General features: G+C 42.0%; 1 protein-coding gene across 10 annotated transcripts in view; it reads right to left on the minus strand.

Annotated features, from left to right (window-relative positions):
- Window positions 1–21,362, minus strand: part of ARHGEF6 (Rac/Cdc42 guanine nucleotide exchange factor 6) — a 105,739-nt gene that overhangs the window by 64,264 nt on the left and 20,113 nt on the right. For all 10 annotated transcript variants that reach the window (XM_070605883.1, XM_070605879.1, XM_070605878.1 and 7 more), the window contains 3 exons: window positions 12,550–12,634; window positions 10,282–10,406; window positions 8,769–8,970 (listed from right to left, as the gene is read on the minus strand). In XM_070605883.1, the coding sequence (XP_070461984.1) occupies window positions 8,769–8,970; window positions 10,282–10,406; window positions 12,550–12,634 (412 nt within the window). The remainder of the gene's footprint in view (window positions 1–8,768; window positions 8,971–10,281; window positions 10,407–12,549; window positions 12,635–21,362) is intronic.

Genomic DNA, 21,362 nt, shown 5'->3' on the forward strand with positions numbered 1-21,362 from the left:
TGTCAGGCAGAGATGATCTTCTCAGTTTGCAGAGGAGGTCCCTAAGGTTCAGGAAGGTGAAGTCAGCTGCCTAAGGGCACGAATACAGGAAATGGCAGAGCCAAGAGTGAAGCCCAGGCGTGTCTTGACAAGAGCCTGTGTTCCTAACCATATGATGTCCAGAGATAAAGCGACTGAAGGGCTCAGTTGATGGCATGAGCAGCGGCTCCTACTGGAGCTCAGAGGGGCCATCAGTTCGATCTGGGATGGTCAGAGAAGACCTTTCTGGGCAGGGGATACTTGATCTGGCCCTGCAGTGGGGCTAGAATTCAAACAGGCAGAGAAGACAGTAGAGAGTTTTCTAGTCAGGGAAGATTCCAGAAGCAGAGCTGTAGAAATGGCAATACTTAAGGCAGGACTGTTCCTGCGACAGCGAATTGTCCTGCTGGGCCGGGCTGGGTAGAGTGGAAATAAGGCAAAAAGGCAGCAACGTGTGCCAATTCTGTCACTTCTCAGTGGTGACAAGTGGGGCCTGGTCAGTTTGAGAAAGCTTTATGCTACTTCAGGATCCACCCGGATCCACATGGCGACTCCACAGGCTTTGCTGGGTAAACCTGAGCAATGCAGAGCCACCTTGCCTTTTACTTGAGATTGTAAATGGCAGAGCCAGGACTGGAACCCAAGCATTGCATTGCCAAGCCTGGTGTTCTTTCCAGCAAACCATGGTTTTGCACTCTTAGACATATTCAAAAGTGACGGTTACCAAATTCTTTTAGTTTTTTATTAGGCAAGTTTTCTACAATGTAGCTACAATGGTTCTACTTAGAACTCAGTTGCTCCGTGCAATTATGATGCAAACCAGTCTTGATAAAAAATGAAACTCTCTAGAGATACCAGCAAGATGTGGTCATCTTTGGAAAGCAAGGCCAAAAGGACGGGTAAACAATAATGGAGAGCCTGCCAAGGCATAGAAGAGGAAAGGAAAAGCCACAGGAATGGGTCACTGTAATTGAAACAAAATGTTAACTATGTAAAGTAGAACAGAGGAGGAGAAATGCGAATTGAAAAGAAAGAAGTGGCTGCTGTGGAGATTCCTGGATGGCTGAACGTAATACAAAAAGAGCTGGTGCTTTGATAAGATCAATAAAATTGTCAAACTACTAGCAAGACTGGCAGAGAAAAAAGAGAGGAGGCACAAATTACTAATATCAGGTGTGAAACAGGGGCTATCACTACAGACCCTAGAGATATCAAATATAATAAAGGAATACTATGAATGACTCTGCACACATAAACTTGATAATTAGATGTGAAATGAACCAATTCCTCAGAAAACCAAAACTACCACAACTCACCCAACATGAAATAGCCCATTTGAATAGCCTTATACCTATTAAGAAAATTGAATTTATAAATTTAAAACTCTGGAAAAAGAAATCTCCAGGCCCATATAGTTTCACTGGAGAAGTCTATCAAATGTTTAAGGAAGAAGAAACACCAGTTCTTCATAATCTCTTACAGAAAATAAGAGGCGGGATCACTTTCTAATTCATTTTAGAAAGTCACTATTACACTGACACCAAAACTAGACAAAGACAGTACAAAAAAAGAAAACTGCTGACCAGCATGCCTCATGAATATAGATGCAAAAACTCTTACCTAAGTACTAGCAAATAGAATTCAGCAATATTTTAGAAGAATTGTATACCATGGAATTCATCCCAGGGATGCAAGGTTGGTTAAATATTCAAAACCCAATCAAGGTAAGCCATGACATTAATAGTCTAAAGGGAAAAATTACATGATAATATCAATCAATGCAGACAAAGCACTTGACAAAATTCAACACCCATTCAAAACACAAAACAAAACTCCCAGAAAAGATAGGAATAAAGAGGAACTTCTTCTACTCAATAAAGAGCATCCACAAAAAACTCAGAGCTAGCATCTTACATGATGGGGAAAGACCAAATGTTGGATGCTTTCCCCCTAAGATCAGGAACAAGGCAAGGATGTCTGCTCTGCCCACTCTTACTCAGCACAGTGCTGGAAGTCCTAGCTCTCCCGGCAGTCTTGGTGTCAGATGGGGGATCAAGTCAAAGAGCGGAAGGAAGACAGATTTAAAAGGACAGACTAGGAAAGCCTAAAAACATGTAGGCTTTGCAAACGACTGGCCCCATGAAAAAATTTGAGGGGTGATAGAAAGAGAAGAACACCAGCACTATGCCTCAGTGACAGTTTCCTGCCCCTTGTTCCTCCTTTGCCATCCACCCCCCAAGCCATTGCTTACTCTCGCCATGTGCAGTTCTTTCTGAAACCTACACTCAGCGACAGGCAGAGAAGGAATAAATATGTGGAGATTCAGAAGAGACGAGTTCAGTCCCTTGTGGTTCAAAGTGACCTAAACAGAACTAACGGGAAAACATAAACTTTTTAGGTGGTGTTTCTAAGGCAATGAAAAGATTGGTCAGTTCAATTCAGTTAGTGAAAAAAAAAACCAGTCAATATAGTGAAGAATTCGAATGGGTTAGTTGACATAATATAACTCAAATAACAACAGTGTCACACAGCTAGAGCCATAAGAAACCTCCTAATCCTGACGTAAAGATCTTTTTCCAATGAATTTTTGATTCTTTTCCTCCCTCGCTGATATATGGATTCCTATTGCCTGTTGGTGGCGATAGGTCAAAAAGAAATCTAGTGACAACTAGTTTCTCTGGCCATGAAACATTATGTGATACACCCAGGGGATTAAAAGAGGAAGTCTAAATATAAAACTCAATCCTAGTTTTGGTTTGTAATGAGTAGGAAGAATCATTTCTTAATCTGCCTTAATACAAATTTAATTAGCCATCTACCTAATCCCCTCATTCGATATCTATATTTACCTGCTAACAAGAAGTGTTTGAAGAAGGTTTTAACGACCCCTTAGATGAATCCATTGCAGAAAAAAGAATTTGCTTAAAATGTCTGCTCCAATCATAGTTGCCTCAGTATTTTCTTGGCATGGAAATTTTGCCAGGAAAATTTTAATGCAAAGTCCTGACAACACTCTTAGCCTTTCTCAGTAACAAAGACAAAAATAAAAAAAGAGAGATAATTTACTATGTTACTCATGTATTGGCAGGAATTATTTTGATGTATAAATAACATGTTAATTTACAGGTTAACATTGATTTTTAAGAAAAGGATAGAAAGTTGTATAAATGGCTAATTTTCTTATTTATAATACATCTGACTCAAATGAAATAAAGGAACAAAGGCCCTTAATATATCTTCTGTAGTTTATAGAATGATTAAGTTATTCATACATGTATTTTTCATGAAGTAAGATCTTTGAAAATAATATTTTTGCTCAAAATAGAGTTTATTTTTCTCATTTAACAATAAATCAAGAGGTAGGCAAGCAGGACTGGTAGTAACAATGGCTTCACCATGTCACGTGTCCAGCTTCCACCATCCTTGGTGAGAGGCTTTTATCATCATGGTCACAAAAACCTACTCAACCTTCAGCTTCAAGCTCATGTTGCAAGGAAATTTATGTATGTGTGTGTTTTATACTCAAATATTCTGTTTCTTAACTTTCTACAGTATTAGATTGGTGGTTCTATAAGTCTTCTGAAATTAGCCTCCTCCTGAAGAGGGGGAAGAAGCTGTCCCCAGGGTGTCAGCCATAATTATCTCTAGACAAAAGCTGCAGTGGAATCTAAAACTTAAAATGCCACTCCCCAAGGGGAAATTTACCAGAACACGAAGTGCTCTTGTCAATGACAGGCTCAAGGGAAGAAAACTGTGCACAGCACTCCCATGGCACAGCAATCTGCAGAACGAGGGTTGTACGGGGCTAGGGTTGCTTCATTTTGTTTCTAAGACAATACAAAAGAATGTGTAGTTATGGGGGCCGGCCCGGTGGCGCAGCGGTTAAGTTCGCACGTTCAGCTTCTCGGCGGCCCGGGGTTCGCTGGTTCGGATCCCGGGTGCGGGCATGGCACTGCTTGGCAGCCATGCTGTGGTAGGCGTCCCACGTATAAACTAGAGGAAGATGGGCACGGATGTTAGCTCAGAGCCAGGCTTCCTCAGCAAAAAGAGGAGGACTGGCAGTAGTTAGCTGAGGGCTAATCTTCCTCCAAAAAAAAAAAAAAAAAAAACCAAGAATGTGTAGTTATCAGCTTGAATGGTACTCCTGTCTACCATGAATAAATTTGTCAGACTTACTATTTAAGTGACCTCAATGTTACGTTTGACCCAATAGTAAGCAGATGGAGATGGAGATTATAGAAGTTCTTTAGTTTCATGCCTGATTCAACTTCATAAATGACCCAAGAGGTTGTATGGTAGTGGGGTTTAAAACTAAATTGAAGGTTTGGTTTCTATAAGATATGCATTTAATCTACGAATCATTTTTTTTAAACTCCTTAAAGATAAATCTTCTTTCCTAAGCTTACATATCAGTATAGACTTCATGGAAAGAAATAAAAAATTGCCAAATATTTTCCAGACTAAACATAGAAGGCATAGCATTGAATTTATGCCTCTCAGCAGCATGCTAGATAGGTTTTGGCCTCCTTACTATTTTGTGGAGGCAGCAAGACTTGGGGTGGGAATGAATTCAAGTCAACAAAGACTTGACATCTGCTTTCCCAACAAAACATTTTCATTACCCCAAGTTAATCTCTTCCACTGTCCCCCAAGCTCGCTCTACTCAATCCCACCACAGATCCTTTATGGTTTTGGTTCTTTCTGACCAATCGCTACAACTTAGCTTCCCCGGCCCTCTCTTCTGGGCCTAGTCACAGCCTACATGTCTGAGGGTTCGGCTCAAGCCCTACCTCCCCCATGAAGCCTCTCCCAACCTCTGCAGCCACAGTGCACTCTCTCTCCACCGATGATCTGCTATATATTTTACACTTCAACACCCACCACTTCACACTCTCAGTTGTCTGTTTCATCTCCAGCTCTTATCTCTCTCCCATGCTCCAAATCCATCCTGCCAACTACCTGCTGGACATTAGAACTATGACTTGCTGGCACCTCCACTCAACAAAGCCAGAACAACTCAACATCTTCAGTACCAGTCATCCCCTCAGCACATACACACATGCACATGCACACGCACACACACACACACACCCTCCTCCTCTTATCTTCTCTATTAATGGAGTTCAGCACGTATCACACATGTCCTTTGTCTAAAGCACTGTGTTAGGTACTATGGAGACAGAAAGATATACAGAGATGAGTAAGTCCTCCTTGACCTCCCTGTCAGGATGAGTTAGGCACCCCTGTGCTGCTCACCACTCTCCATAGCGTCCTGTATTTAGCTCTATCACTAAACTTATCATACTCTATTCTAATGGCATCTCCCCCTCACTAGACCAGGAACATCATGAGGGCGAGAGTCATGTCTTAGGTTTCTCTGCCTCACCATTGCCAAGGACAGGGACTGATATTCTAGTCCTGGAAAATAAACCTTTACTGGCTGGCTTCATGGGTGATACTGCATGCCCTTAAGGAGCTTACCATCAAGCTGGACCCCTAGACTTGGAGTTAACCTCACCTCTTCCCTTTTCCTCATAACTAATCTTCAGTGAGTTTTCTTGATTCTCTTTTAACGATATCTATTGCATCCATCCACTTTCTCTTCCTCTCCACTATCACCAAAGTAGCCCACACCACCATCTGGACTGCCTGGACCTCAGCAGTAGTCTCTATTGGTTTCGCCACATCCTCGTTGGTTATCCCCACCACTTCCCTGTGATGCAGCCCCTGCACTACCACCAGAAAGATCGTTCTCAACCACATGCTATCCCCTACTTAAAGCTTTTCATTGATACCTCTTCACTCACCTGACCCTCAGCCCAAATCATCCCACCATTCACTCCGTGCCTTCCTCCTTCCATGCTTTAACTTACTAACTCCCTCTAACCTTTTTCTACTAGTCAGAACCTTCTTTTCATCCTTTAAGACCCAACTCAAGTGCTTTTATCCCTTCTTAGGTCATTGTTAATCAAATTGTTTCGTTACTCCTCCAACAGCATCGTACTTAGAGCTTTGTCTATGTTACTCTGTCCTATCCTGTCACAGTTGGTTGTGTACACACCTATCTTGACTACTAGACTATAAGGTCCTTGGGTTCAGGGTCCATGAGGACAGATTATTATAGCCCCTTCCCCACCGAGTGCCTAGGAGATGCTCAATGAACAAGCTGAACAAAACTCAATGACCTGCCCCACAATATTCATTCACTTTGCAAATATTTACTGAATCTAACCAAAATGGAAAAAACATCTCTGCCTTCATGGCATTTACATTCTAATGGTAGGATACAGACAGTAAATGAAAAATAAGTAAATGTAGACTATGTTAGCTGGACAGAAATGGTAAACAAAAACATAAAGCAACCAAGGGGGATAGGAGCAGTGGGGATAGGGTTCAATTTGCTCCTGGGTGACCAGGGAAAGCCCTACTACGAAGCAGACAAGTGAGCAAAGACCTGAAGGAGGTAAAGGAAGCAGCCACGCTACTATCTGGGGAGAGCGTTCCAGGTGGAGGGACAGCAAGTGAGGCAGGAGCCTGTCTGGCACAGGCAAGCAGGAGGCCAATGTGGCTGCAGTGGAATAAGTGAGGTGGAGAGAGGCCAGAGAGGAGATCAGAGGGGGAATGGGAGGCCAAATCCTGGAGGGCCTTGCAGGCCATCGGGATGACCTTGGCCTTTACTTTTTTTGAGATGTGAACCCACTACCCAAGTTACACTTTGAAAAAAATCACTCTGGCTGCTGAGTTTACGTTAGATTATAGGAGTGACAAGGACAGGAGCAGGGATGCTGAGGAAGCTGCCGCAATAAACTAGGTGAGAGATGTTCTGTATACTTCTTGTCCTAGGCCTTCCCTGACTAGCAGGCTTCCTGGCCCCAGCTATCCAGACCTATCCTTGACAGTTGGATAAGATGCTCCTAGGGGTTACTTAGGTGTTCAAACCTGAGCCCGAGCTTGCCATGTGAGTCCTTAACTGAGCTCTAAACCAAAGAGAATATAGGAGAAACTTTCAGGGAAGGGTCCAAAGAGCCGGACAAACAGCCCAGGGCAGTTTACAAGGGAGTGGCCAGACTGAGCCACAAGGCATCTCAGAGAGGGCCACTATAACGAGGGCATGCTGTCTGTCCACCTCCCCCAGCCCCTCAACAATGTTGGGATTCCCAGGCAAGATAGCAAGTGCTGCTCCTTTTAGTTTTGCAGATGAAGGCACTGAATCAGGGAACAAAGTTAGAGTGAATCTGGAAAATTATTTAGAGATTCTAACAACCAGATTATACCAATTGAAAGATATAGTAAGGGATAAAAATCAGCTGTGAAAATCATCAAAACCAAGGAAATTCCAGGCAAGGACTATAAAAATACTTCAGAGCTCAACAGAAGCTTCTTGATTCCCAGTAACAAAAAATGTTAAGAGGGGCCAGCCCGGTGGCACAGTGGTTAAGCGTGCACATTCCACTTCGGCGGCCTGGGTTCACCGGTTTGGATCCCGAGTGTGGACATGGCACCGCTTGGCAAGCCATGCTGTGGCTTGCCCACATAGAAAGTAGAGGAAGATGGGCACGGGTGTTAGCTCAGGGCCCGTCTTCCTCAGCAAAAAGAGGAGGATTGGCAGCAGATGTTAGCTCAGGGCTAATCTTCCTCAAAAAAAAAAAAAAACGCTAAGAAGTCTACACAAACATGTATAATTATAAACCTGTTAGTAAATATTTATTCTGTTAAAGGAGATGTCCCCCATTAAGCCAACACACAACACAGAAAAGTGTACAAACTAAATTTTATCTTAAATTCTTTAGGGAAGATTTCCTAACAGGGGTTATCTGGGGGAGGGGATGAAAGAGAGAGGAATTTTTATTATCTACGTTATATATTTCTGTAATGTTTGAATTTATTTACAGTAAGCCTATAACTTTATTAGTTATAGCATTAATTTTCAGGCATTAAAAAAGCAATAAAGACATCTACAAAAGAAAGAACGCACTGACAAACTAACTACTCAAAGGCGCCTTAGGTTAAATATTTTTGAAAAGTGAAGAGATATAATAATGTGAACAACAGAATGCCATTTTATCAGTACTGGGACATATTTTTATATATCAGGCATTTTTTGGTAATATAAGCAGGGCCTACTTCTTAAATAATAAAAGGCAAGTAAGTTAACTAAGAAAGTTCTAGAAAGACTACTGAAGAGCGATTAGATTTCATCCTCTGGATATTATTATGAAAAAGGGTAAGCAGTTAGCAGCATGCAATGAGTTAAAGGCAATCTTATTCAGAATCAAAGCAGCCAGCCAGCTTCCTGCAGTCCTACGACTTTTATTTCTCGTACACATCTCTGAGGCATTTAGACAGAACTGTTTAAAGAGCTGGGGGCTAAAAAGGGAAGTTAGCACATGGCCTCTCTTATTATTGTATCCTGCCATGGTGATTCTTAGCGTAGCAGGAGGGACTCTGTACTATATGACATGGGCTAGAATTAGTAAACGGAAGGAGACATAGTTAAGGTGGAACAGTTGTCTGAGCTTTAAATTCTTTTGCTTTTTTGGTTTTTTTCTGCCTTGATGTAATCTGAATACAACTTCCCTTCAAAATATCTAATCACAGATTTTTCCCAGTTCTGTTCTAGTCTTATTTTTGACATACACATACAAGTACAAACAGTTTCTGTTAACCAGTTAAAACTACAAGATTTTCAGTAAGAACACCAAGAAAGCACAAGAGTCAAATTCAAAAAGGCTTGTAAAGGATTCGCTTACCACTGGATTTAATTTCCCGGACATAGTTGCTAGGGAACCAGCCCGTTCTGCCATTTAATGTGCCTTCCCACCAGCCTCCTTCCTCAACCCTAGTGACATAAATGATGTCTCCTTTACAGACTGACAGTTCATCTTCATTAGTCTGTTTAAAGTTGAATCTTGCCTTTACAATCAACTGGTGACTTCCATTTTCCGTCATCTCCTAGAGAAACAAAAGCCACACCAGGTTAAGTGCTCATCTAAATGCAGCAGGGGTAGAAATGATATGAATTTAGGCAAGTAAAGTGGAGTGACGAAGGATCAAATCCCAGGTCCGTCTCAGTCTCGAGTTTTTAACTTAGGAGTGGGCCCAACATGGACAGACCTCAGGGGGGATTAATAAACCCCTCGAAACTGTATGCAAACTTCTGCATTTGTGAGAAGGTGTATTTTGGAGGGAGTCATAGCTTTCATTTCCCTCTCCCCCCACCAATTATCTAAAGATACTTATTTAAATGAGCCAGAAAACAAAGTAGAATGATAAAGTATTCTCTCCTGCCTCTACCCAATACATAGTCTTACATAATTATATGACCAAGATTAGGTACTAACCTACTCTCATAAAATCTGCCTCCCACCTCCAAATTACTAAGAATATCTTAAATTGGCTAAGACTTAGTCATATGCAAAGATCAAATACCCCATAGTTACCTAAATCAGGAGTTCTTAACCTGTCACAGGTCCCTTTGAGAAGCTGATGAGCACAATGGATCTTTACCTAAAACACATACCCCTAAGTTCAAATACAGGAGATTTTGCATACAATTTGAGAGGGTCCAACACGTTGAGTGTGCAACCACAGTGTTCATCAGCTTCTCAAAGAGATCTGTGATTTCAAAAGGTTAACTGCTTTGGAAGTAATTGAAGTGCTTTGGAAGTAATAGCTCATGATGGCTTAAAGCAAGTGGGTGGCTTTTGACAAGGAATAAAGTCTCAAAAGAGCAGAAGATGGGGCGGTTCCTCCCAAATAAAAGCTCCCATTAAGACCAAATGCAAAGGTAACTGGGCTATTCCAATATAGGAGCTCATCATAGGCTCAATAGGAAGACAAACAGGAAAAATAAAATAACAATAATGATGACAATAGCAAGTAACATATATTGATCACCGACTAGGTGCCAGGCACTACTTAGTTCTCCTAATAAGGCAAGGGATAGGGGAAATAACAGCAATGTGCCTGCCCTGAGGAAGTAGTCACAATGGCTTACGTTTGCATGGCATTCTCAGTTAAACAACTTGCTCAATTCTTGGAAGGGACAGGACCTTTGGGTTTCAACCCCATTGTCTGACTCTCTGCTCCACATGCCTTTGGTTTGTTCCACGGGCCAGCCCGAACTGGTGGTGGGTTTAAAATCAGTTTTCTCTGCCCCAACAAACAGGATGGCTATCTCGCCACATATAGAGATGCAACTTGGATATCGATCTAATTTTACGGATTTTAGAACCGGTAAGGGGAATTGGGGACTATACTTACCACTGGCTTTGACTGCCTTTGCAGCCCTGGAGCTGTGCTAGAAACTGCTCCCTGTGGGTTTGTCTGGGAACTATTAGCAGCACTAAGAGAAGAGGAACGTGCACATGGTCTTTCTGACAGCTGATCTGTGAAAAGAGGAAAAGACACGGTAAAGGGAACCACTCATGTCGGAAAAATATCTACAACATAACATTATCTTTCGTGGGGCATTATCAAAGGCAACCTGGCCATAATTCTGTGTTATCATCATGAACATGCCAAGTGTATTTCATCCCCCCTCCCTTTTTGGTGGCCAACTTCTTTTTCTTAACCTTACTGGCCATTGCTCTCCAGTAGAATGAAAAACAGCGACAGAACCACATTTTCTCTTAACCCATTTCCCTACAACCCTTCCCTCCTGAACCATTTGCAACAGTATGCCCTGTTATCCAAGGCAGAACTATATTGGGTACCAAACAGCTGTTTGTGGCTCTTATTACTTTGAAATATTTCAAATTTCTCTCTTTGTTTTTTGGCCCATAACGGAGTGGTTCTTTTCTTCCTTCCATGTAACAATGTGTGTGGCATATTTGGTGTAAAATCTTCCTTGAGCCTGGGGGAGGGGATAGGTGGGAGAACGAGAATGAGAGGGAGAATGTGTGTCTGGGAAAGACGCAATCTTGAGACTCGAATAAGTTTTTAAAAAATCAAACTCAAGAGTCTTCTCTTCCTTGAAACCTTGTGAAATTCGATCAGACCAGCGCTGAGCTGGATGTTTTCAGTATGCTGAGAGTGTGCTAAAGAGAGGCGCTGGCTTCTTGACAAATTCAAATGAGGGTTCTTTTCCTCTCCATTTATTTTTAAAAGATATAAACTGCAAAAGTCTAAAGCCCAAACATTCCCTAGGCGACAAGCTCAGTATCCAAGTAATTTCCTTGATGCTGTGGGTTTTAACTTTCACCTCCTTGTATTTTATAAATATCTGTGGCAAGGAAAGAGACTGGAAAACTTGCTAGGAGAGTTTGGCAAAGGAACATATAATTTGTATGGCATAATGTTAGAATTATACGATCCTGCCTGCCCAGAACTGGATAGTTGTCATGTGTGTTAAATATAGTTACTTGAATTAGCTGTACTTTCTGCTATACGCCTTGCAATAGCTCAAAAGCCTTTTCTTCCAAATAGCAAAAGAACAACTTCGGAGAAGTATTTTTACATGTATTGCTATTATATACAGCTCTTTTGACTAAAACTATAATTACTTGATAGCTTCCTAGATGCTCCATCCTATTTGGCACTTGATTATATTGTCTGCGCTTGTTCTTTAATTGTTTCACGTGGGCAAGTTGAGTCTCTCTAAATAGGCAGTAATTTTCTCAAGGGCGGGGACCCCATCTTACGCTTCCTTTGTGGCACCTGGCCGTGCTGGGCACGCAGCCTGTTGACTCTCCAACAGTTTGAGCAGCAAGACCCATGTTGGGGCATGAGGGCTCTCGAGTCAGTCCAATGTGGGTTTGAATCCCAGCTCTGCCACTTACTTTCTAGTTGGGCAACTGTGGCCTAGCTTTCCTCATTGTTTATATGGAACTAATAATAACACGTCCCCCCAGGTTTGTTTCAAAGATGGAATGAGACTACCTATGGGTCTTAGGACAGCCTAGACCATGGTAAGCGTTCAGAGTATTTTGACTATGGTTATTACTGCCCAGCTGGAGGTAAGATACTCTATCACAGAAGGAGGGAAGTTAGACTTATCATTGTTTTCTTCGGACTTACTAGGATTTATATTTAATACCTCCAATGTGGTGGGTATTAAATATTTAAATAAAAAATACTCTTTTCACTCACTATGAGCCTGAGACTTCATTTCGAGTGCAAGGTTACCGAGGGGTTCCTTTACAAGGACAAAGACATATGGAAAACTATGAGAAAAATATGTCTCTGGTGGGGAAAGGGAAGTAATGGCTCTATTTTGTAAACTTTATGAAAAAGGGAACTGGTCTTTATTTTCTGTCTTGTACTCAATTGCCTATTCAATAGCTTTGAATGAAATAGTTTCTTGGTTCTTCACGTTATATTAAGGGTATTAGAATGACACCTGTAATAGATATGTTTCAATCCTAAACTATGAAAAATTAAAGCATTTGACACCCACTGGGGTTTATTTGGGGGGAGGGGAGAAATTTGCACCAATTGAACAATCCTGGCTGTAGTTGGCCCCTAGGGAAATCAGAAACAAATGGATTGCAACGTGTCTCCCAGAACTCATAAACCACAAGACCTGCTTACCTTCTGTTGCTTTGTTGACAGCTAAAAGAGTGCTCAGGACCTTGGAGAAGTTGACCCCCGAAAAAAGGTCATCAGGATCAAATACCTACGAGAAAGGAAATTGAAACTGTAAGACACTGTAAGTATTCAATGCAACAAACCAAGCTAACAAAGGCCACTTCCTCCGGCTCTCAGGAGAAAAACATGTAAAAGCCAAGACCCAAACCTCTGTATACCTTTGGGAGAAATGAAAGCAGCAGCTGAGCTGCCTAATGACATGTGGCGGGCCATCAGTGAGTCAGAGCGAAGCAGTAATGGGAAATGAGAGCCAAGCTGAGAAGGCAGGGCCCACCAGGAAATGCAGAGTGCATGCTCAGACCCTCTTCTGACCTGAACATATCAATACTCGCAGCCCAGTTACAGGAAACTCGTATGCATGGGTTACAGTTAATGCCCCTCACCTACAGAATGTCCTTACCAGTCCACAAAGAAGGAAGTGGAGCTTTTTTAACGCATTTTCATCTGTACAGTTCATTCACTGTACTCAAGAGGGGCACTGTCAGCAGCACCTTTCTCTCTGTTCCCTGCCGTCCCTGCTGCCACCCACTGGATCCCAACTCCTTGGCAACCCAATTGCATATCGCCTTTCTGCCCAGGTTTGCCTTTTGCTCCCAGCCTCAGTTCCTGGTTTCTGCTGCTTGACCTCGCCCCTCTCAGCTCATCTTCATGGATTTGAACCTTTGTCTGCCTGAGCCTATAAGTTCTTCCTGACCTTAGGTGACTTTTCCAACATGACCTCTGGCCTTCCTGATGCTACTCAACTGTCAGCAACAAACCATTAAATAAATACAGTATTTCACTTTGCCAGTCTCGACCATCACTCTGATATGCCAGTGTCCCTAGTGAAGATACTAATCAGTTGTTTTAAATACAGTTTGTTAATTTTAAAACGTATTCAATGTATTAAAATGTATTGAGACTTCTTCTAGTCCCATATATGTATATTTGAAACTAGAAGTATTCTTCAGCACTGGCACAATCTATTAATCTGCCAGGCAATGATGTATGTTGAGTGTGTATATATATGTAACCAGATGCCCACCTTCTGGATGGAAATGAACCTTCTAAAAACATTTCGTCCCAGGATGTATAGATTTTGCATCTTTTTTTTCCCAAATGTGGTGATGGGAATAAAATGTACCTTTCATGTACCACATGATTGGTAAGGGGCCTACGATTCTGCAGGATCTGTCGTCCCATTAGGTGAGCCATTTGTTCCATTTCTAATCTGCATGTTTTCTGGGAGCCATGTCAAGACAAAATTTTATCTTCTTTGTGTACCTATTCTTGAAGACCTAAAACCTGTCTCTAGAATGAAAATATATAGTATCTATTTTTTTTTCAAATTTAGGGAAGGCGTCAATATAGATAACATATGCAAATGTGAGCCTACAGAAGTCTGCCTATTCTGGGATTCACAACTCTACTTATTTATTTAATCAATGAATGTTTTTGGTCATTAAAATGACCGAAGAGCCCAATCACATCTAAAAATGAGACACTAATATACTTTTAGTAAAGGGGTAATGCCAAAATTACTAATATTACTAAAGTTAAATGACAATACAATCCAAATATGTTGCCGAATGCTTCAATATAAAATTCTAAGTTTTCCAGGAATAAATTGATAGGCATTCTGTCTTCATTTGCCAAAGCCTGGGTGAACACGGTGCGATAGACCCTGGAGAGAGTATTCAGTAGCCCAGGGGATTCCAGAATTACTGATCTCCCTTAGAACTGATCAGTGGGAAAGTGCTAATGACATGTATGCCAAAATGGTAACAAAGCAAAAAATTCATTTCTTTTTAGCCCATAATTTCTAATGGGAGTGTGAATATGCGTGCTCGTGTAAATATGTTTATTGGGTAGGTGTGGTGGGGATGGGTAGAGTCTAAAACAATAAGCAGAAGTAAACACTAGCAGAATAAAGCATGAGAGCGAAAGCTGTGATAAAAACCTCTTTCTTTCTTTTACTGTTGCTCCTTTTCCAGGTTAATTGACTGCCTATAAACGGCAACACTGGCATTATTCACTTGTACTGATACTTGACTGAATTTGGGAACAAACAAACTGATCAGAAAATGAAACATGCATTAACAGAGTCATTGCATCTGCTTGAGGGAAGTTGCCTGGACTATACATAGTTCCCTTTTAGAAAACCCCAATACACTAGATTTTACCCATGGACACTGTTCTTCTCACTGCAAGTCTATTCTGTGGCACTAGCAACTACACAAGAAAGAGTTGGAAGAGGCCTCTAGGGACTAGTAGAGAAGGCAATGCCTAAGGGTTATGACTTCAGAACAGATGCAAGATTAGATAGAACCATGAACACCCTCCAGTGCACCATACTCTCCTAAGCCTCAAACTGAATGATATTGAAAATTCCACCACAGACCTTTCTTCCATGCACTTGAGATTGGTCCCCTACTAAAATGGACATATTAATTGGAGGGAGCACAACACTTTCAGCTGTTACCAGTCTTTTATACCTTAGTGGAAATCAGAGGTATGAGACTGAGTTTAGAGATGATGATGATGTAGAGAAAAACCAAGGGTACTGGCGCACAACTGGGACAAAGTAAGGGAGAATCCCCCAATGTGGAGAGGGTTTGAGCAGAACAAGGAAAAGTAGATTAGAGAACAAGCCATTTGCCTAGGACTAATCCCAATCATTCATGTATACAAAATAGAGAACCAATCCCTCTGTTCTATCTGCAAAGCACTGGGATTGTTAAAAGGTAGTGCAAATTTATAACATGGATGGACCTTGAGAGAATTATGTTAAGTGAAATAAGCCAGCGAGAGAAAGATAATCTGTGTATGACTCCACTCATATGAGGAATTTAAAATTATGGACTAAGAACAGTTTAGTGGATACCAGGGAAAAGGTGGGGTGGGGGGGTGGGCAAAAAGGGTGAAGTGGTGCACCTACAACATGACTGACAAACATTAATGTACAATTGAAATTTCACAAGATTGTAACCTATCAATAACTCAATAAAAAAATAAATAATAAAAACAAGGTAGTGCAAATTTGTACCTTTATGCTATATGTGATTTTCCAACACAAAGTTATGATGATTCTCATCTTCTAGTACTCTGTGTAAGCCTCGCTAGCCTGTTTAGTGTCTCTGGTATGAAACTGAGGCCCAGATTAGCTGAACTTTCTTTATACCTTATTTGGTCCAGAAATTAGCTGGTAAGTTCCAGTTGGATCTGTGAAAGTAAGACGAACAGCAGGATTCCCTCCCTCCATTTACCACTACTTGAGGCAGACAGGAAAACAAGGATCGCTTCTTAGACTACTGCTAGGTGGTTTCAAGGTCTCACTCCTGCAACAGGATGCGGCAAGTTTCAAGTATAACAACAACAACAACAAAACATTTACTCTACTCTGGGTAAGCAATAGGAGAGACAGGAACTAAACATCATTAAAGATTTTTTAAAGTGTTTATATATAGCCAGTCTAAGGCCCAACATCAGCTACTGAAATCAGAGAAGGCATTTAATGTTTAAATGTTTCCCCACATTTTCCCATTTTGGATATCCACAGTGACAGCAAAACCTATTTTCCATCCACTAAACACCAGGTGTTAATTCTGAACTGTTAGGGATCTGCCAGTATAAACTGCATAGAAGTGAATACTTTTATGACTTTACAAATAGTTCCTTTTGGAGTAGTTTTCAGTTTCAACATGTATGCTATTTTATGACATTTTTCCTAAACTGACAAAAGCAAGGAAGCACATGAGAAGAAATTCCCCTAACCTCTCGTTCCGTTCCCTTGATAATCTTATAGCTACAATTTACTGAATTACTGAGCCTTTGCTATGTGCTGTGTGCTGACACTATGCTTGGAGATATCCCCGTTCATCGCACTTGATTCTGCCAGCAAGCCTGTAACGTGGGTACAATGATTTCCCCCGTTTCATAGATGAGTAAACTGAGACTCAGAATAGTTGTCACAAAGCAAGAAAGGATGGAGCCAATAAAAATACACAAGAAAGTGCTCTGAGGGGCATTTTAGCCCTGTAGGCATACTTTATGTTTTCAGGAGACCTTAAAAAAATGAAAAAGAAATCTGTGGGTTTGGACACAAAAAGAAATCCCTTGCTGCTGTCAATGCAATCAGCATCTGTACCATCTGCAGAAAGCTTGTTACAAGCTCTAAGATGACTAATTCAACTAATTGTGGCAAAGGGAAAATCTCCCATAGGAAAGGACTGTCTCCACAAGGGCCTTGCCTACTTCCTGTACTGTGCTTCTCATTTCAAGGGGCAGCTCTGACCCAGCGGGAACCTGATCATGTTTGCCGGAAGTGGGGAAGGGCTGCACTGAGTTACTCCTTTTTGTTCATCTGGTTCCACCTTGTGAGTCACCATCCATACTTGTGAGGTGTTGGGTGGGTGGGGGTCCAGCCCATGGTTATAGGACCAAGCTAAAATATTCCTTGACATCATGCTCTGACAACCTGAGTTAACCAGTCACAGCCCTAGCCACATCCTTGTTAAGAGAAGAAGCCAAGCTGTATACTAGTTCAGAATGGGTAACGTCTCTAATGTCATGCGGCTTCAGTACCACTTAATCAACTTCCATTTAATGTGAATTTAGGGTTTGAGGTGATCACAATAGGCTCCATCACTCGACTGTTAAAATCTAATCAACTGGAAATCAAGTAATTCAGTGGAGCCACATGCACAGAGTTTATGTTTTAGTCCCATTTTTAAAAAAAGATTCCAAATATTTTAGGAACATTCCATGTCTCCCTTGTTCTTATTGTTCTTGTTGAATAAAGTCTTCAATTAATTTAACCCATCTTGAATCACATTCTCTAATTCTCACAGCTAAGCACGCTGCCTCCGTTAACCCCTGAACTTTGGAGGAAATGTCACTATACAGTGTGAGAGAGCAAGCAAATCTGAGCTGCTTAATCAGATTTCACTGGGTGGCACGGCTCCTGGCTCTGTGAACATGACCTGGGACGCTTCCATAAACTCCTCCTAAAAGCAGTCACAAAGTCAGCAACAAATAACGCTCTTAGCTCAGAAATTGGACTCAGCCACTAGTATTCCACTTACTAGAATATAGTAGATGGCATTTGTACCCTGCCTCATTTTAAATAATAACTGTTTCTATTTGATATGGAGCCAACTTAAGACAGCAAACCCTGCTCTCTAGTCCTCTCTTATTTCCTTCCTTTCTCTCCATTTCAGCAATTTAGGGAACAAGATCTGACTTGTGCATGTAACCGCAATAACACTCGTGTATTGAAAAGAACACTGGCGTGAGGGTCAGAAGACCTTGACTCTAGTCCCAGATCTGTCACTGCTGAGCAGTTGTGAGGACCTTAGAAAAGCACCATCCCTTTTTTGTGGCTGTTTCTCATCTGCAAAGCAAGAGATGTCTTTGACCAAAGAAGCACAGTGAAAGGCCTGCTGGCCCATCATCTGAATAGGGGCTCTCAAAGGCAGCATCTTGCCTGGGTCCCCAAGGTTCAGAATCTGGTCTTCAATCCTCAAGGCTCTTGAGAACGAACCCACACTAACCAAGTTCACAAAAGGCCCATCCATAAGCCAAAATGCCTATTTACTAATTTTTAATAAAAAATGAAACATTGGGGCTGGCCAGGTGGTGTAGTGGTTAAGTTCACACGCTCCACTTTGGCGGCACAGGGTTCACAGGTTTGGATCCTGGGAGCAGACCTACACACCACTCATCAAGCCATGCTGTGGTGGCGTCCTGCACACAAAGTAGAAGAAGACTGGCACAGATGTTAGCTCAGCAACAATCTTCCTCAAGCAAAAAGAGGAAGATTGGCAAAAGATGTTAGCTCAGGGCCAATCTTCCTCACAAAGAAAAAAGAAAGAAACATTAAGAGGACTGGACACTCCCACTTTATAGCCAGATCACTCTCTCTCTCAATAGAGAAATCTACATGGTAAGCCAAATTATAACTAGAAATTTGTTGGATAGTATTGAACCAAAGCAAAGGGAGTCTGGGGTATCACAGCTTACTATAATTATTACCTGTTTATAAGTTGATTTTTTCAAAATGTCATTTTTAATCTACTTATAAATTCTGGCTCTATCTTGCTGCCACTGCCTAGTGGGACGTGGACTGTGATTGTGGTTGGCTTTAACCATCTCTGTTCTTTTGTCCCTTTGGATTTATATAGAGTCACTTTACATAACTAAGATGGGCTTCTAGATTACTTGGACCTCACAGAATCCAGAGCCAGGAAGTTCAACTCCATAGGAGCAAGGATCTGAGCATAATCCCTCACTGCTCACACTTCATGGCAAGGTCACCAAATCCACTTCCTGAAGGCCTCCTTAGCATCATCAACATCAATACATCACACTTTATGATCTCCATTTTTCCTTTTTTATTTTCAAGATTGGCAACTGAGCTAACATCTGTTGCCAATCTTCCTTTTTTTTTTCCTTCTCCTTCTCCCCGAAGCCCCCCAGTCCATAGTTGTATATGTTTTAGTTGTAGGTCCTTCTGGTTGTGCTGTGTGGGACGCCACCTCAGCATGGCCTGACGAGGGGTGCCATGTCCACACCCGAGATCAAACCAGTGAAAACCCAGGCCACTGAAGTGGAGCGTGTGAACTTAACCACTCGGCCATGGGGCCGGCCCCTCCATTCTTCCTTCTTGGCACTCCTTTAAGGGAAAACCACTTTCTCCATAACAGAGAATTATCTTCAGTTGAGTATTAAGTGTTCAGGAAAGAGGGAGATGAATGAGGAACGATACAGGCATCTTGGTGGGGACAGTCTCAGGATTAAAAAGAGAATGAGAACAACTGGCTCTGGATAATCTCACCACAAAGAGAGTAGGCGCGGAGGAAAGGGAAAGATGAAATCTCCCTTGTCAATAGCGCTTGCCAAGCCAAGGACAGGAGGCAAGAGGTCTAGAACCAGCTGTCGCTCAAGCAGCCAGCCATTGTGGCCTGCCCCCCTGCCCCTCCTCCTGTACTCCTGTCACTAGAGCCTTTGCAGGAGCCACACTGGCTGCCAGTTTGGAGGGGTGGAGGTAGACGGGTGCTGCCTCAGCTGCTGGAGCATGTGTGTGCTAGACCTGGAGGTGTCCTCCCCAAGCCCCTCACCCCCACCTCTTCAGAGAAGGGGACTTATTTCCAAGTGTTCCAAATTGGAATGCAGAACACATTTTCCCAGAGACACAGTGTCACACCTGCCACTTAATCTCTGTGAGTTCTATAGTTCAGCCACATGAGTTATTAAACAGGCCGTTGTGGGCCAGCCAGAAAACATAATTATCTGTTTCTACAGGAAAATGTTTTCTGTTTTCCTAACAATAATTTACAAATGAACTTTTGGACAACAATCCATTTTTATATTGAAGAATGCTTGGACGTGTGTTCCCAAATCAATGCCCAACATCCTTTAGATTTTTACCCTGTCCTTTCATATAAAGGATGAATATGGGGCCGGCCCCATGGCTGAGTGGTTAAGTTTGCGCACTCTGCTTCGGCAGCCCAGGGTTTTGCCAGTTCGGATCCTGGGCACAGACATGGCACCGCTCAGCAGGCCATGCTGAGGCGGCATCCCACACGCCACAACTAGAAGGACCCACAACTAAGATATACAACTATGTACTGGGGGGCTTTGGGAAGAAAAAGGAAAAATAAAATCTTTAAAAAAACAAATTAATTAATTAAAAAAAAATAAAGGATGAATAAATACCCTAGACACTCGAGCACTACTTATTTTAGAACTCCTCGTGATGAAAGAACCAAGCGATACGTATGTAGACTATGAGCCTATGTGTGGAAATCGCAATAGTTGACAGCTCCGGCCTGTTTAACAGTCCAGGCAGTCACGGAGGGGTCTCACCTGTGAAGATAGGGCTCCCACAGCCCCTGCTTTTCCTATCATTTAGGGTTGGGGCCTGAGAGCCTAACAGAAACAACTGCTTCACTATGAATTCCACACACAGGACAGACTGGTGTTAACTGAGCCCCACACAAAGATTAGGACGGGAGGAGGGCAACAAAAAAAGGAGCCCCTGCAGGTCGCTTTAAGCAGCAGCTCCTCTGGCAGTTTCATCTGCTGCTTTCCATAAAGTCCCCCACTGGCTTACCCTCACGTTTCTTTCTTCTGAACGGCTAAGCCTTACAGTCTGTGTAGATGCCGCACACCTAAGCTCTCAATCATCTACCACCGCAATAGTCTCTGTTTATTCTGTGGGTGTTAAGCTTAGCCCTGAATTTCCAATTAGAAGGCAGACTCTTTGAAGTCCAAATTGCCCCACGGCCCTGGCCCAGTATTCAACGTATATGAAACACGACAAATAATCATTCCTTGGTTGGCCGACAGGATGTACTGTCAGAGAAACATAAATATAAGTTGTGCCTGGAACGTAAGCCCTATGAAGCCAGTTTTTAAAAAACATTTTCTCTTCTGTATCCTCAGTGTCTAGAAGGATGCTCGTCACATAGTAGGTCCTCAATAAACATTTGATGAATTAATGAAAGTTTAGAAGCTCTTGCCAATAGACGATTAATCATGATTGAAGAAAAAGTATTGTTGAAATTACAGTAAAGTCAAAAAGAAATATCAGTCAGGAAGAAAAAGATCAATTTCCATGTGACTTTCCAGGAAACCGCTATCATCCAAAATAACGTGCACCTGTACTCATTTGCAAAATGAAGCCCTGGGACGGTGAGGTGACCAAAGGTGCTTCAGACTTCCAGGTTGTGGGTTTCACTGAGTTGCGTGCTAAGTTTGGGCGAAGTCCATCATTG

Source organism: Equus przewalskii, chromosome X, assembly GCF_037783145.1.
Source record: "Equus przewalskii isolate Varuska chromosome X, EquPr2, whole genome shotgun sequence".
In the NCBI taxonomy this organism is placed as follows: Eukaryota; Metazoa; Chordata; class Mammalia; order Perissodactyla; family Equidae; genus Equus; species Equus przewalskii.